General features: G+C 45.2%; 1 protein-coding gene across 1 annotated transcript in view; it reads right to left on the minus strand.

The window, feature by feature from the left end:
• Positions 1-17,545, minus strand: part of rims2a (regulating synaptic membrane exocytosis 2a) — an 87,050-nt gene that overhangs the window by 818 nt on the left and 68,687 nt on the right. Inside the window, 9 exon segments of the mRNA XM_060064873.1 lie at positions 2,593-2,649; positions 2,652-2,706; positions 2,708-2,725; positions 2,727-2,811; positions 9,511-9,801; positions 10,097-10,263; positions 12,348-12,448; positions 14,946-14,975; positions 15,566-15,581. Of these exon segments, the coding sequence (XP_059920856.1) occupies positions 2,593-2,649; positions 2,652-2,706; positions 2,708-2,725; positions 2,727-2,811; positions 9,511-9,801; positions 10,097-10,263; positions 12,348-12,448; positions 14,946-14,975; positions 15,566-15,581 (820 nt within the window).

The raw sequence follows: 17,545 nt of genomic DNA on the forward strand, positions 1-17,545 counted from the left end.
ACACACACACACACACACACACACACACACACACACACACACACACACACACACACACACACACACATAAACACACTTGCACGCACACACATACACAAAGGCAAGCATTCACACACACACAACCACAGATGCACACTATAAACAAATGCACACTATAAAATACACCCAATATGCTGTTTGATTATACAAAGTAAATACATATTTTTAACTGATATTATTACAGTAATATATCAACATCAGTTTGGTTATGTATACATCGCTTTCTGCCTCTGTCTCTCTGTTTGTCTGTCTGTTTTGTAATTCAAATAAGCAAGCTGCTGCCGTCACAAGCGTTTACCACATAAACCATGCTTAACAATGCAGTAAATGTTCAGTAAAAATGTATCGGCACAGAGTTTAGTGAGGTTAGTGCAATGATCCACTGTCACACTGAATATGTGTTGTTCTGTGGAGGATGGATGAGACTTACTGGGCGAACTGGCCAGCCACTTCTGGATTTAACATGCAACCAACAAAGTGATTGCTACTGGGACTCATTTGACTATATTGTGTGCTCTCCGCTTAAAACAACACACACACACACACACGCACAACCAGACCATAGGAGAGGTGGGTGGGCACACTGGGCACGCAGGTGAACGCACTCCCGCCCCTATCCGCCTGCAAACCCCCCCAAAAACTGCTTCTGTTTGTCAGAGTGATGCTGCTTAGCTGACCTTCCCACCAACATCCCCCCAATTCAACACCACTTCCTACTCCCCCGCTCCATCCCCACCCAGCACCGCACCCTGCAGGCATCCCGCTGGGCCGGGCAGAGGGGACCTCCAGTAACCTTTTTAAATGAATCTGTCCGTTTGAAAGCGTATGTGGGGCCGGTTGGCGGCCCCCCCCCCCAGAGAGGCCGAGCACAACTAAAGTAGGGCAGGAGGGGACGGCACGCTGGGGGCCGCTGCTCCAGATCCACACACACACACACACACACACGGACGGGGGGCCGAGGAGAGAGGAACGCAATGGGCTGAACCCAAACCTGTTTCGCTTTCTTCCCGGGCGTCAAAGAAAAACAGCACAGAATAAAACATATTGTTCTGCTCTGATATCATCTTAATATGTATTATATTCCGTCTGTTTCCACGATCACAGGATTTTATACAACGTCATGTATCTTGGATCTGCGCTAAAATGCCTAACACACCATTGGATGAGCTGTAAAACATGTCTGACATTTGGGCTGAAGAAGGTGAAATGTCAGCCGAAAGCATCTGCCGGATGAGCCGGATATCCTGGCAATGAGGGTATAATTCATAAAACATAGAAAATAAAACATGAGCTTGTGCGTTTGCCTCTCACGCACACACTCATTCACCACAATCATTCCACCAAGTCAACCTTTATTAAATCTCACCATGTAGAAATGGGTAGAAATAATGTTGGAAGAAACTGCATGTTACTGCATGTTTGAAAAGAGTTGTGGAAGGGGAAGCAAAGAAGAACATTGCGCCTGATCATTCTCCTTCCAATGAACAGAGTTCCGCGGTCCACACAGAGACACCGTCGATGCTGTGGTAATCCGAAACAAAGCTTTCCCCTGGGTTAACACACACGCTTTAGAGACCATGAAAGGGCACAATTCAAAAGACACAACGTAAATGAAAGAGCAAAGGGGAAAACAAGAGAAAGCGACCATGTTCGGCGAGATCAGCAATCAAAGAGAAGAAAAGGTGGAAAGGTCTTAAAAAGTAGGACACCACACACATCAACACTGCATTTACTCTTATATTCTCTCTCTCTTTAATACTTTCTCTCCCTCACTCACACACGCACACGTTGCCACGCGAACACGTGCTACTGACTTATCTATGCGGAGCGTTTGTTGGTTTTCACGGGTCACGGTCATGGGAGCGTCACAACAGCAGAACGGGCCCCTTCAAAACCTGACCCACATACACACACACACACTGCTCTGCCAATCCTGTCAGCGTTCTGCCAACCGAAAGAGAACGCCAGCCATGGGCTGACAAAGCACATATCAAATGACACCGTATCACCACAGAAAGCAAGGCGGAAATCACATTTACAGCAATATGCACACAGACACGGACGTACGGCTGGGGTCCGCCCACATTACATGAAAGGAAAATAAAAAGAACAGGGGTGTAATCAGAGTTGGAGAGAGAGAGAGAGATCGAGAGAGGGAATAGGGGAGCGAGAGGTAGGCAGGAAATCATCCCTCTCTAGTGTGACCTAGAGAGAAAAAAGGTGTTATGAATAAAGGCGAAACTTTCGGCCGATCCCGGTGAAAACACGGCCTCCCGCTGTGATTCGGGCGTCCGCAGTCCGAAGGGAAGGAACTACAAGCTGGAAATAGGAAGGAGAGGGAAGAGATAGCAGCGTTTCGGGAGACACAAAGAGAGACAGACAAAACGCCCCTCTCCGCGCAACAAAAGTTCAGGCTGCGTCGGATGGACCTCCCAGCGGGTGGGGTGGGGGGACGGAGGGGGGGTGGCTCGACCACGCTGCTTGACCGGGCGCAGCGGAGCGGTCAGTGTGCTGGGGGGGGGGGGGGGGGTGGTTGGGGGAGTGCCCCCTTACCTGTTTGGCTGAGCTGGGAGGTGCTGCGGCTCTTGCGCGACATGCCGACGATGCCTGCATTTTGGCGCCGATGCTGGAGCGCCGCTTCTTCTCCTCGGTGCCTACCGTGCCCACCGCCGGTGTCCGACTGGCTTGCCGTCCGTCTTCTCCAGGTTGCACATGTCGCCGCTCACGCTGGTGCTCTTGGTGATGACGTTGGCGCCGGCCCGCGGGGCCCGTCTGCCTGTCGTTCATTTTGGACGATAAGTCACTGTGAGCCGCCGCCCGAACCGGCCATCGAGGGAGAGGGACAGGGAAGTGAGGAGGGGGGAGGAGGTGAGGGTATAGGGAGGAAGAACCAGATCCAGAGAAGGGCATACAAAGAGGAGAGTGGGAGACCATGGGGGTAGGTCGGGGATGATGGTTGGGGGGAGGGGGGTACATGATAATAGGAGTGGAAAGTGGTGGGGTGTGGGAGGTGACACAAATGGAAGAAGGAGGGAGAAGAAAGGACACATAGATATGGGAGGAGAGGGACCAGAGGAGGGGAGGAGATGATGGGGGGAGTGATAGGGAGAAGAGGAGGACAGAGTTCAGGTCTAGGTATAACAGTAATATTTGAATTGGTGCTCATTGGAATGTATGTAGGAATAAGTGTGCCCTTCGATATAGCTCCAGTAATGGATGCAATTCATATGGTTGAGTTGGGAATGTTATTTGGGTTATTTGGTAATTGGGCTCAACTTGAAAGATTCAAAAATAAAATTATTTAAAGAATGTGCCGTGTAGCTCCCTTAACTTTGAGTCCCCTTCAGACAGAATATTTTGGTGCTTTTAAAAAAAAGACATAATTTTGAAGTTGTGTTTTTGCTATTCGCAAGACCTCTGCATGATTTCCATCGCAATCCTTAATTTATCGGATCTTCGCTGCACCTGGTTCCCAAACACGTGCCAATAACAATTCAAGGCTCCAATCTTTCAGAGAGAAAGAGAGCGAGTGAGAGAGTGAGAAAGAGAGAGAGAGAGAGAGAGGTAGAGAGAGAGAGAAAGAGAGAGAGAGAGTGAGGCAGAGTGAGATTTTTGAGAATGAGAATGAATGAAACATCTCAGGGCTTCCATGGCCCACGGAGAAGTGAGAGTAAGGTGAGAACGGGTTCAGAGCCGAGGGAAGGTTAATCAATAGAGAACCCTTTTCTTCCATCCCATCGCAACAACATCGAGAGAGAGAGAGAGAGAGAGGGAGAGAGAGAGAGAGAGAGAGAGAGAGGGAGAGAGAGAGAGCGAGAGAGAGAGAGAGAGAGAGAGAGAGAGAGAGAGAGAGAGAGAGAGAGAGAGACAGAGAAACGGAGACAGAGAAACGGAGACAGAGCGACAGTAGTCTATCAGTGAAGTGTTTTTTCACTTCAGTTTCTTGCAAAGAGACGCCCTCACAGCCACAATGAAGGTCCCGTTCAGAGTGTCTGCATGTGAGATTAACGTTAAGAGGCAAATTACACCCTGGATCACAAACTCTACCAATGTAATGGGTTGAGTCTTGTGTTAAGGGGATCACCCTCAGGGTGCTGTCCATTTAATGACAAGTCTGAGCGGAGCGGCTTCTCTGTCATATTAAGGCCATTAAGAGGGGCTGATTAACCACAGGGGGAGATGGGTAGGGTCTATGCACTTCCTCTCAATTACTTTAATTAGACTCCAAATCTTCTCGCTTTAAAAACAAGCCTGCGTGATTAAATAAATTTTCCACGACTTGAGAAAAGTTTGGAGTCCTATCCATGGCCATCTATGTCCACAAAGGCGAACGCTGACCAGTATTTCATCCCATCTCCTCCCAATGGATTTGTTAAAACTATCCCTTAAGTGCACCATTCTACTTCTTCCCCACATGAGGCCTTTCAACTGTCCATGAATTCATCAAACCTCCTGTCTGTCCTAAGGCCTTATTAAGTAAGAGAGAATGGGGAGAATGGAGGGGAGGCCTTTACAAAATAAAAGCACATTCTTAGTTGTCCTCCATTTTACAGGCTTATGACGTAAATTAGAAAGAAAGCAACATAACTTTATTTTGTTAGTTAGATAACACGTTGTTTTTGATCCTTTTAAAGGGTTTAAAACGGCATCCATTCAAAGCCCATCTGAATGAACAAAGACTATTTTCCACTTGATTGTTGTTCGTAGCATTCCCGCTGCAATAACCCAGATGTGATACCCGGACAGCGTGCTCGCATCATAAATCAGCTCAGGTAGTGCGCCATGTGTTTACGTTGGGTCATCCATGCTAGCGAGCGCTGGTGTGCATCAGCCACTACTTTAAGGCATTAATATCGACTGTTTATCGGAGGATTAGAGCCTTTGATCAGTTAATGTAGTCCAGAGCTCTTTGAAGCGCACTTCAGGCCACTGACTCTGCGCAGCACCAGCAGTAAGAGAGGCAATCTGAGGCAACATGCCCTTTTACCAGCCCGCCTTCACAGAGGGGCTGCGTTTCATCTGGCGGAGTTGTGACGTTATTATGGGCAAACATGGCTCCTTTCATTATGTCCATGAGGAACACAGAGTCAGCACATACACATGACTTGGTTTACATCTGATAGGTGTCCATTATATTCCATGCAGATGATTGCAGTTATAAACTGACCTCCGAGTTTTTTTTCGTAGAAAAGGTGAAATTGAATTGAAATCGATGCCGGTGTTGGACCTCAACATCCAACATGGTCATCCATTTCAGTTCAACTTCTCTTCAAGCATCAAGCTCTCATTCGCATCCAATAACACCTAGACCTACTATTGGCTGATAATTAGCTGAAACTTCCCTGGCCCTAATTATCAAAACATTTGGCGGTTTAATTTGCAAACATCCTCATGATTGAGCTGGCAAAAAATGGGTTTAATTGGCTAAAATGCTCTCTTGGTTTAACAAGCTAAACCTCTGGGATTTCTCTACCCTCCCTGCCTCACTCCTTTCTCTAACCTCACGCTTGGATCTTGCTGCTCCCTACGGTGAGAGGGACAGAGAGGGACAGAGAGAGAGAGAGAGAGAGAGAGAGAGAGAGAGAGAGAGAGAGAGAGAGAGAGAGAGAGAGAGAGAGAGAGAGAGAGAGAGAGAGAGAGAGAGAGAGAGAGAGAGAGAGAGAGAGAGATGGAGATAGTGGCTGGAACTCTGTCTCCCCAAGGATTTCAACCGATTTTCCACGTCAACCATGAGCACACAATGTTCCCCGCCATGCAGATCGCACAGCAAGCATTTTCATGATCCAGGCCAAGATGTTCCAGGAGCAAAAAATAATAATAACTCACCCTTAACATAATGCATTCAGAATTGTTGCCTTTGAGAACAAGCAATGCTAATAGAGCGGTACTCTTAACCTATCTAGATGTCAAACAAACTTTAAAATATATGTGAGGTCACTGCAGCATTGTAATGGATAAACCGCTACTGTCCAGCATACAGCATATAGACTGATGCCCTTACACTAACACATTGCTCTTAGCTCAAGTTTAGCTTGCAAAATAGAGGAAACTCAACCAGACATTGCCAGACAAAGTCTGGAACCCCTCGGTTCATTTTCAATTTCCAAACCGCATTATCAAAAGGCTGCAGACCAAAACACCTCCTGATGCAATTGACAGACTTACAATCAATCAGAGCAACATAAGGTGAGACTTATCAGTGGCAGCCTTCATGGTTGTTTATGAAAATAAACAACTCCCATAGGTCACTCCTCTGTACAGTAATCGCATCAAACAAGCCCAACATTAGATAAATGGTTGTGACTGGCCGACCCAGGCCAGTTATGCTGGAAATCTGTCTGAACGGGAGGGGGCCGGATGCAAATGCCAGAGCCAATAATACATGAGCTGCGTCTGGCTCCCAGGCTGGAGGGAAAGAGAGCAGTTGAATAACAGGTTCATTAAATCTACATTGCGGTGAGCAGGAGTTACTTTTAATGTTTCGTCAGAAAACTATTTCTTCCATCTCGTATCCCTCACCTATTCTTTCACCGACTGAAGAGTTCTATCGCTTTGGCGACTTGGGGATCGACCCGGCAGAGGAAATCTGTTCCTAGAGCAACAGATATCGCCCTTGCATTGAGACAGTACACGCAGGAACGGCATCAACTACCTTCTCAGTGAGGGAAAAATAAACAGAGGTGTATATAGCCGAAGCAAAATAGTTGGGAGGCAGGCTTTGCTTCACCATCTCTATGACCCCTCAGTCAGGTAGCGTTACTGGCTGCTGTTGAATTGGGATGAGGAAGAGGAGGGACGTGGTGTTTGTGCCTGTGCAGCGGGGGGAGGGCGGAGGATAAATAAACCTCCACTCCGTTCTGTTTAATGAGCCCCCGTGCCGTGCACACAGAGGGTCTTCACTTCCCCATGCACACCAAATAGCCGTTACCAGGGCAACGGCGCTGGGATGTGGTTAGAGGCTAGCGGCAGCGTGTGGATTTCAAAGTGCTGATGAAGCGCCTGCTTGTTTTCCCGGAGATGGCAGACACACGCGGGTAGGCTTAGGGACGGTCAATTTACCCCGTGAGGCACATTGGTGAACATGATAGGCGCCACAAACGTGTGATAAAAGAACTCGCAGCTAACAAACCGCTTGAATGCAGGCCAAGCTTTCACCTTCTCGTAACAGACCTAGCCAAATCAAAGACGGGAAATGTATATTGTGACCTGAATACATAGAACAAGATGCATGCTGGAAATGAATCCCACACTGCAATGTATGCCGTGGATCAAATGCCAAGCACATGAGAAGGAAATAGAGCAGTATAGTTAGGCCTATGGAATCTGATCGACAGCAACAGCAGATCTACCAGGCTACACAGTTGATATATAGTTAGGTTAGTTAGTTAGTTGTGGTTAACAGTCGGATTCTGCTTATTCGACGACGACCAGAGACCAGCGTCCTCCTTATTTAATTAAAGTTGTAATTAAAGACCCACAAAGACAAAGAAACGCAAGGCTGGCCGCATTCTCTAATTATAACTCTGCTAGCTAATCAACTAAAATATTGCACTCTCTTTCACTCCTCCATTGAGAGATCAAATCGTGCTTTCGTAGATGTGTCACTGAGATGATTTGCTGCCTTGGTAGCCACCACCACAAATATAGCAGCCTATCTTCTATGACATTTAACAATGACGTCTTTACCGAGACTTGGATGCATGGAGCTCTTCCCTCAATGAGGTCTCTGCTCCAGATACAGCGGTGTTTGTCATACGCATGAGGTCTGCAGTGGACCTCACTGGAGAGACTACACGACACAGTCTCTAGAGTTAGGTTGAATGCAAAAAGGATTGTTTTTCATTTTAGATGGAGTAAAAATGATATCCATAATGTATGCAGTGGTAGAAATGTAACATGATTTATATTTGTTTAATGGGATATAATCATAACTTTTTCAGTGTCTTGGTCATTTTCTAAATGCTGTGCGTCTAACGAGATGCCATCCATTTCTAATAAGTCTAAAAGCAGCATAAATGTTGTTATTTTCCAAGGAGGTGTAATTAAAGATGTATTTCTGTACTGTTATTGTCCTGAACATATCAGGGTGGGTTAATTGAGAAGGTGTCAGCAGAACATTACGAGCGGGACAGAGGTTATGTAATTCCACTTTCAGCGCAGAATGTGAATACAGTTCAACAATGTTGTGACAAAAGTGTCAATTGCAACATTAATGTTCTGAGGGGGACACTTTGTTGATGATATGATATGAATGGATGGATATGAATGTCCCGTTGGGCATATTATTATTATTTGTATTGGACTGCGCTGAAGGTTTTTGGCAGAATGAGTTGAGGACCATGAAGGTGTAATCTTTACATCAAAGCATGGAATAACACAGAGATTGTTTGTCATGGTAGTAAATTAGGAAAGCATGTCACGACAAGCAGAAAGACGATGTATTACATGCTGGGGCAGAGCAACTCACACAACACTCAGGCAAATGGAAAAGCCACACAAAACACAGAGCAAGCCCTCACTAGCAATGCATTCTCTCAATATTTCTAAATCTAGATTCAATGCATTGTTGTAGGCAAGTGGATACACATATCTGCTGGCTGCATTTAACCTGCTTCCACCTTGTCGTTAAAGCAGTTTTAAGCTCTCTGAATCAGATTGCACCACAGTGGTTAAATCTGACCGAGATATAAACGCCTTTGATACAAGGAGTAAATTAGCTCAGACGTTTTCAGCCGTCCAGTGAGAAAGTCGGCAGTACTTATGTATACAGGCAGCACCTACTTAGAACCAGCTGGGAATGCAATTTGAAACCAGCCATTTCTTATTAGAATGGTACGCTCGTCTCTTAGCCTGCTGCGAGAACCCATGGCCTTCTAAATCAATTTGCTCCCCGCTTTGTTCTTGACACACTTTTTCATAATGTCTTCCTACACTATACTTTTCACAAATGTAATTATGTTCCCCGGCGACCACGGTGAAATGGTGCCACCCTTAACATAGTGCTAGCATGAAGCACTGCACAGCGGTCTAAAGATGAAGAATGTCACGTGAAGCACGTTTCACGTCAAAACATTCTTGAGTGGGTTATTCTGGGATATAAGTCAGACTCATGAACACTTTACTGTACGTTAACATGCTTTACAACTAGTTTAAACTAGATTAATAAGGGATATCTGGTATTGAACCATTTTATAGTTTTGTAGTCATGGTTGTAAATAGGTAAATAGTGTTGCTAAGTGGATGGGTTCGTATTAGGGAATAACGACAGGGATCAGGTGAGAGGACTGAGGAATGTCACAACAGGTCCAGGAGGGTAACTAGACCATGCCAGACACAGGGCCAGGTTACAAATGTCATGGACCAGGGGAGAAGCTAGAGGGTCATACTGTTGTTAGTGTGTGGGAGAGATCTGTACTGTTAGGAAGTTACTAGCACCAGGGGTGAATGCACTCTGGACCAGCGTTTCTTTACCTGAGGTCGGTCTCGGAGATACTCCTCTGGTAGAAGTCCTCTTGGTTTTCCGCCAAGTCCTCCTTCTTCTCCTTCACCCTGTCTCCCTTCGCTGTGTTCTTGGGTTTTTCCCCTTTGCTACCCCCTCCACTTTTCTCAGCCCCTACCCCTGTTCCTGTTCCTGTTCCCGTTCCCGGTTCCTGCCCTGGCTTCTTCTCCTTGTTCTCCCCCACTTCCCCTAACTGTTCCCCAACCTCCCCCTCCCCCTCCCCTTCCCCTTCCTGAGACAGACTCCTTGATGATTGCAACGCGCTGACGGACAGAAGACAGAAGCCCATGCGAAGCAAATCAAAGCGAGAAAACAAGGAACCAAGAAAAAACAAAGAAAATGTGAATAATGTCAAATAATGACATTACTATGTGTTTCTACATTTCTACTGACATGTAGAAAGACAAAAAAACACACACCAAACACACCGCTTGTAAACATATAGTGAATAAAGAAAATGAAAGCCCATGCAAGTAATTTGTATAATTTTTGTTGAGTGGTGCTTGATAAGTATGTGATAAGACTTGTGTGGCTGCGGGTTCATGAACATCAGCCTACCGGATCTTGCGGTTTCCCTGCGGCCTCTCTGATTGGACAGACATGTAGCTAGTGCCGCTGAACCGAGAGACGCTACTGGTTCTCGACGCACCCGACACGTCGCTCACATCGCTGTCCGAAGATTTGGCCGACAGGTTGTCCGAGCCCCGGGGATCTCGTCCTGATCGCTGGAGTGAGAAAGCACACACACACACACACAAATATAGGTTTGAATGTGACAGTTACCTTTAAACTTATCTGGGATCAAGTCCCACTATGTTATAGCAGAACTTCTGGGTGGGCGGGAAACAGAGCCTGGGCCGGAAACCAAAAGCTGTCAGGGGTAGAGTCACACCTTGTTCCCTGTTTTGTTGTGGAAGTATTCTACCAAAGAGAAATATTTTGCATGAGTGGATGAAGCAATCAGAAGGGTATTTTACCAAGTGTATTTCTACAGTGGCTGGTATGCAGTGTTGATTTAAAAGCTTAAGAGGCACTTGTTTACCGTTTCATATAGCTGGCCGAGTTTGTTTTAGACAATTATGACCTTACACATCCCTGCCTCAAGCATCAAGATTGGTCAAAACAAATACGAGATGAAAGAAAGCAGAACACACTGTTCACCCAGATTTGAGCTTGTCAAAACCATGTTCATCATGTTGACACATAGAACCGCACTTATTTGAAAGGTATATTACAAAAGTCCCCCCCCCCCGCATACACCTCCCCGCAGAAACTCAGCTCTATTAAGTCCATTCGTGTAAACCTTCCTGTAGGGTAGCCATTAAAAGATTAGACAATTGTGTCAACTACTATAAATGTTGATATATCACGTAAACTATAACACAGTTTACCTTGAGCACGGTTCTGCATGCACCACAGTGTGTGCTGGACAGAGAAGTGTGAGTTGTTCCAGTTACTGCTATGGGTACGCGGAGGACCGTCAGCGAGTGTGCTATTCTTAAAACAACAATATGAACTAAGAATAAATATCGCCGCGCAGACATCGCCCCCCCGCCAACACCACCGCTGCTTCCAAACCCAGACAAACCTCCATACCAGACAAAAAAGAAGATACAACTTTTTATAGACTTCTCACAAACACTTGGCTTGCTTCCCAGAGGCCAATAGTTCGCATAACACTGGCATAAAAGGATGGCGGGAAGCAAACACATCTTCTTATATGGCCTGGCCTCCACTCACAACACGACACGGCACTCAGGCCGCCAGGACCTCTGTAAACAAGCCGAGCACCTCCTGCTATCGGAGTAGTACACACACTACGGTCTGGAGAGACTCAGGCCGAGGCCAGGGCTTGGGCTAGGAGAGCTCCCAATTCTACTAAAGAAGCTCTATTAAATGAAGCCTTCCATAGAAGAATGTCTTTCGGTTGAAATCGATGTGTTTATGTGTATGTGTGTGCGTGTGCATTTGCGTGTGTGTGTGTGTGCGTGTGTGTGTGTGTGGTTGGGGTGTGTGTGCATGTGCATGTGTGTATGCCTGTGTAAAAGTATATGCATATGTGTGAGCTTGTGGCTGTGGTGTGTGTGCATGTGCATGTACGTGGGAATGTGTGTGTGTGTGTGTGTGTTTGTGTGTGTGTGTATGCATCAGCTGATTAGGGATTGTGTCTTACCTTAATTCAGCTTCTAACCTTAGTGTGTCGAACATCTGGAGTGTGCAGATGTGATCTGACCTCAACCTTTCCCGGCGTTCAGCAGAAACTACGCAGCAACACCAGTTGAACGAATGGCTTGGCTTTTACTAATACCAAACATGAGTACTCTTTACTTTTACTCTACTTTTCATAATTTAACTGTCAGTGTAGTGTAGAGAAAAGAGTAGGGACACAATGTAGATCTGCTTATTACTTTCATCCACCATCTAAAAATCTGTTAAAATAGATAGTGATCGTGGGCTATGTGAATATGAAATATGTTTCCACTGTTTCACTGCATATATGCATCTATTCGCTCGATGGAAAGCAAATGGCAAACAATGTCTATATTACTATTTAATATAGTTGCATTAATGTTCTAATTATAATTATTTCGAACGGACGTGAAAGGGTGATCTTTAAGCGCATAATTGGAAGACAAACACCAGGAAGACCAGATCACTGCTGAAATACACAAAAAATCCCTTCTGCATGTTTCATCCACTATTGCAAATGTATTTTCTTCAGTAGAATATGTCTACGACGAACCAAGAAAGAAGGCGTAACTCCCCCCCCCACCTAGAAGTTCTGCTAAAGAGCTGTTCGACCACTCACCTTGTTGTAGTCTTGCTCCAGTCTGGAGTCGGAGCCTGCGCCATGCTTGTACTTGTTCATGTTCAGCTTCATCAGCCTGGTCCTCTCCTGCATGTCCACACCTGAGAGGGGGAGGGGGGAGGGGAGAGAGGAGAGAGTCTGGGTTCACATCGAGTCTGCTTGGTCATGGGAGAGATGCTGGTGGCGACACAGTGGAGGAGACGGTGGTGTGCCATGAGCAGGAGTGGTCTGAATGAGACGAGGCTGAATGGTTGGCCGCGACAGACACAAACAAAGAGATGCTGGTCATTGAGTCCGACCTCATGGGTCCAGGATCTCGCACACTGAATTATGATTCTACTCCAAAGACAACCAATCGACCGTGATCAGAAACACACCCATGGTATTAGGGCACGCTAAAAGAAGTGTGAAAGAATATAAATAATAGAGAAAGAATAGAGAAAAACAAATGGATATATATATGAATTTATGAATAAATAAACATGAGGATATATATATGATATATAGATTTCAACCAGCAGGATAGTTTGAATAATCTCCTGAATGTGAATACATCAACGAGCTCTCAAAAACACACTCTTAATATGCTTATATATAAAAATAAACACAAGAAAAGGAAAACAAAATATTCTCTTGGCTAAGAGCAACATGCTCCTCTCTGACTATTTCCTACATCCCAAAATAGAAAGGCGCTGAACAGCAAAAACACACCTTAGTTTACATTTCTATTGTATGGTGAAAAAGAGTGCCTCTGTGTGAATCTTAAGTCCTGCTACCCAGCTATCTTAGTATGTTTTGTGTCAAATGATGAACTAAAATGGAGAGAATTTTCAAATGTTTGAAAGACCGATTTAAATCGTCCATGTCATCTGATGGTGATGAATGTAGCAAAAAATTTGCACATAGAAGCGTGAATTACACACCCATGCATACACACACACCTTCACCTTCACACACACACACACACACACACACACACACACACACACACACACACACACACAACCACGCGCACACAGATTCCCCCCAAACGCACACACTCAGACACACACATACATACAAGGTAAAGTGACATTTCTCCATCATAAATCTGATTCTTACCATAACTTAATTTAAGGTTACAACAATTAAAAGTCAGAGATTTATGTTACTTATTTTAGTCATAAGTGTAATTTAAGTCTGTAGTTAAGCGTGCATGAGCTTACATGAGCTGATATATAATTTTATTTAAATTAAGTTATTAAATGTTTTCAATATTTACTTAAGACAGGATTTGATAGGTCTTATCCAACTCTTTTACGCATTGGGATGCAAGTGAATTTATTGATATATAAAATGGTTTAATTATTATTCATTGTAGTTTTGTATTGGGAATTATAATAACATCTTTCACCAAACAGTAAATAAGATGTTTGCATGTGTCAATGATGGAGACATGGCACGTCTTGCAACAAGGGCTGCTGCTGCAAGTATGCAAGCACAGACCAAGCAGGCTCATATCCAATCACATCCATGCTCAGAACCACAGCGCTCAAGAAGGAAGCCAGGGTGCACAGTGTGGATGAAGGGATTTGGTATCCTAGCAAAGAGCAGACAAGGCAGGAAGGTGGGGAGAAACAGGAAAATCATTCTATGGAGATAATGATGAAGATCGATTTCAGTGAAAAAGCAGGTGGACCGAGAAGCACAAGAAGCAGGCTTAGAAGAACATCAAAAAGGATGGAAGAAGACTAAGAAGAAGACTAAGAAGAAGAAGAAGAAGAAGAAGAAGAAGAAGAAGAAGAAGAAGAAGAAGAAGAAGAAGAAGAAGAAGAAGAAGGAGGAGAGGAAGAAGAAGAAGAAGAAGAAGAAGAAGAAGAAGAAGAAGAAGAAGAAGAAGAAGAAGAAGAAGAAGAAGAAGGAGAGGAAGTAGAAGAAGAAGAAGGAGAAAAAGAAGAGAAGAAGTGGTACAAGAAGAGGAAGAGGAGTGCGAAGAAAAAGATGAAGAAGAAGATTAGAGGAGAAGAGGTGAAAAAGTTAGAGGAAAAAGAAGTGAACAAACAGAAAGAAGAGGAAGAAGAAGGAAGAAGAAAGAGAATGAGAGGAGGAAAAGGAGGAGGAAGAAGACGACAGAGTGAGAGGAGGAAGAGGAGGAAGAGGTGGAAGAAGAAGACAAAGAGTGAGAGGAGGAAGAGGAAGGGGAGGTAGAGGAAGATAAAGAGTGAGAGGGGGAAGAGGAGGAAGACGAAGGGGAGGTAAAATAAGAAAAAGAGTGAGAGGAGGAAGAGGAGGTAGAAGAGGACAAAGAGTGAGAGGAGGAAGAGGAAGGGGAGGTAGACGAATATAAAGAGTGAGAGGAGGTAAAGGAGGAAGAGGAAGAGGAGGTAGAATAAGATAAAGAGTGAGAGGAGGAAGAGGAGGTAGAAGAGGACAAAGAGTGAGAGGAGGAAGAGGAAGGGGAGGTAGACGAATATAAAGAGTGAGAGGAGGTAAAGGAGGAAGAGGAAGAGGAGGTAGAATAAGATAAAGAGTGAGAGGCGGAAGGGGAGGTAGAAGAAGACAAAGAGTTAGAGGAGGAAGAGGAGGAAGAGGAAGAGGAGGCAGCAGAGGGAGACAGACCTGAGTTCGTCCAACTGGGTGAGTCCGTGTCTTCGGGGATCACGTCACAGAATGAACAGACACAGACAGAGGAGAGGAGATGGCGATGAGAGGACGCTCGGAGTGGGGAGCAGGAGAGGTGGGGGGGGGAAGAGGTGGCCACCATGGCTGACCCACACACAGCCAGGCCAGAGGTGTGTGTGGGCGTGTGGGTGGGGAGGGTGGGGTCAGTGGGCATCAGGGATAGTTGGTTGAGAAAGGTGACGGAGATTTGAGCGGGTGGTGGTGGTGGTGGTGGGGTGGGAGGTGGTGGGGGGTACACGACAAAACACAACACAACAACAGCGACAACAAATACGACAACAGCGACAGTGACACAAAACGACACAAGACAACAAGCACAGGAGGACAAACAGAGAAAGGAAAGAACAAAAGACAAATCATAGAGAAGATCGAGAACGTACGCCAACGTCACCACCGGCACAGTTTACATTAAGAGAGTACGTGTCAGAAAGGATTGGGAGCGGAGGGTGTGTGAGGCCAGTGGAGAGGCGGAGGTAAAAACGGATAGAAAACACTGTTAGAAATCAGAGGCAAGGGAGGGGGGGGGAGACGGGGGGTGAGGCGGAGATTCGGCGCACTCAAGGAAAGAGAGATCTGCAACGGTAAAAATCACGTTAAAGGTGTGATAGAGATGTTGAAGCTCACGAAGCACACAGAAAGCTTAGAACCTTGGATGGAAGAGGGAGTGCAGAAAAGGAGTAGTGGGTGTCACTATAGGGTTGACTGGGGGTTGGGGGGGGGTGGGGCACCTCGTCCCACCAAATCAAACATACATGAGAAAACCTTTTAGATTTAAAATAAAATAATGTCAAAGAACCATAAAGGTGTCTAGTTTTTCAGACGTTTCCAAAGATTGGAGGCCATTGCATTGCTTTGTTTTTCTGCACACAGGTGCACTTGCTTGCACACTCACACATATATATATATACACACACACACATACTGTATGTATATATACATACAAACCTGTGCACACATGCACTCACGCGTGCACACACCTACACAGAACAGCCATAGACGTAAAATGCAACTGTTGATATGTCGGTGGCTGTTTCTAGCAATCAAAATATTTTTGTCTACTTTCCCGCTTCAATTCTGTCATGCGTCTCTGATTAAATACTTTGTCGGAAAGGTTGCGTGTCTGATAAACATAAGCACAAGTTGACTCGCATGAACCCTTATCTGTGTCAATATCTGAGGGTCGGGTACACGACAAAACACAACACAACAACAGCAACAACAAATACGACAACAGCGACAGTGACACAAAACGACACAAGAGGCAAGAGGCAAGACAAATCATCTGACCCCCTATCTTCCCCTTTCATGACTCAGAAAATGAAACAAAAAATCTGCATCCTTATCAGAGTAGTTAGCTCCAGGACACCAAACTTCACAGGTGAGAGAGAGAGAGAGAGAGAGAGAGAGAGAGAGAGAGAGAGAGAGAGAGAGAGAGAGAGAGAGAGAGAGAGAGAGAGAGAGAGAGAGAGAGAGAGAGAGGGCCAAGGAAGCTAGCTTAGGTCGCACCTCATTTCCATTCACTGCACGGCATTAGCATTTAACTCAATTAGCAGTCTATTAGGCTGAATAATGAAGTGCCACATGAATAAAAGACAATGTCAGACATCTGCCTGGCCAGGCTCCTGTCCCGACGTGGCCGCTAACATCATCGAGTTACACTGAAGACGGCAGTAAAGGGGGCAAGGGAGCTTTCTATCTTCCGTCTACTGGGGCAGCAAGAGGAAGTAAATGTTCTCTTCAACATTTGACCTAAGCATTCAGTGTGATTACACAACAGTACAATGCAAAGACCTCCCACTAAAAAAACATGAAAACACAAACATAAAACGTATACAAGCTACATATATCTACTGATACTGAGCTAAGCATTGCTTTTTGGATGTTATAGAAAGCAGACTGTAAGTTAACTACAAACTTAGAGAGAGAGAGAGAGAGAGAGAGAGAGAGAGAGAGAGAGAGAGAGAGAGAGAGAGAGAGAGAGAGATAGAGATAGAGATAGAGATAGAGATAGAGATAGAGATAGAGATAGAGAGAGAGAGAGAGAGAGAGAGAGAGAGAGAGAGAGAGAGAGAGAGAGAGAGAGAGAGGGGTATAGTGCATGCCTGGTACTCATTAAAGATTCAAGGCCAGAAACCTGTGGTTACCTCCTAACCCCAGGACACAAGGTCACAGCAGTGACCATGCTCTGGTCATGGTAATGTGCATTTTGTGCTTGTTCTATAGACAGTTAATAATAGGCGACATAACAAAGTGTTTGACTTCCCCCTTCCAAGGTCAAAAACCCTTTCTACTCCCTGAATTGAGAATAATCTCTCAGATAAAGACTGTCAACACAATAGATGACCGAACAAATTGTCAGTCCTTTACTTTGCTACATTACTGAGGATGGGGCGGTGTCCACCAATAAGTTATCAACCATTATTGTTAATTGTCATGGTACTAAATTTTAGAAACATTCATTCAATTTGAAATAATGATTCAGAGCCAGACCAAGGCATGCTGCCCCTGATCTCAATGTTAGATGATTGAATCATTGA

Source organism: Gadus macrocephalus, chromosome 11, assembly GCF_031168955.1.
Source record: "Gadus macrocephalus chromosome 11, ASM3116895v1".
NCBI classification, from domain to species: Eukaryota; Metazoa; Chordata; class Actinopteri; order Gadiformes; family Gadidae; genus Gadus; species Gadus macrocephalus.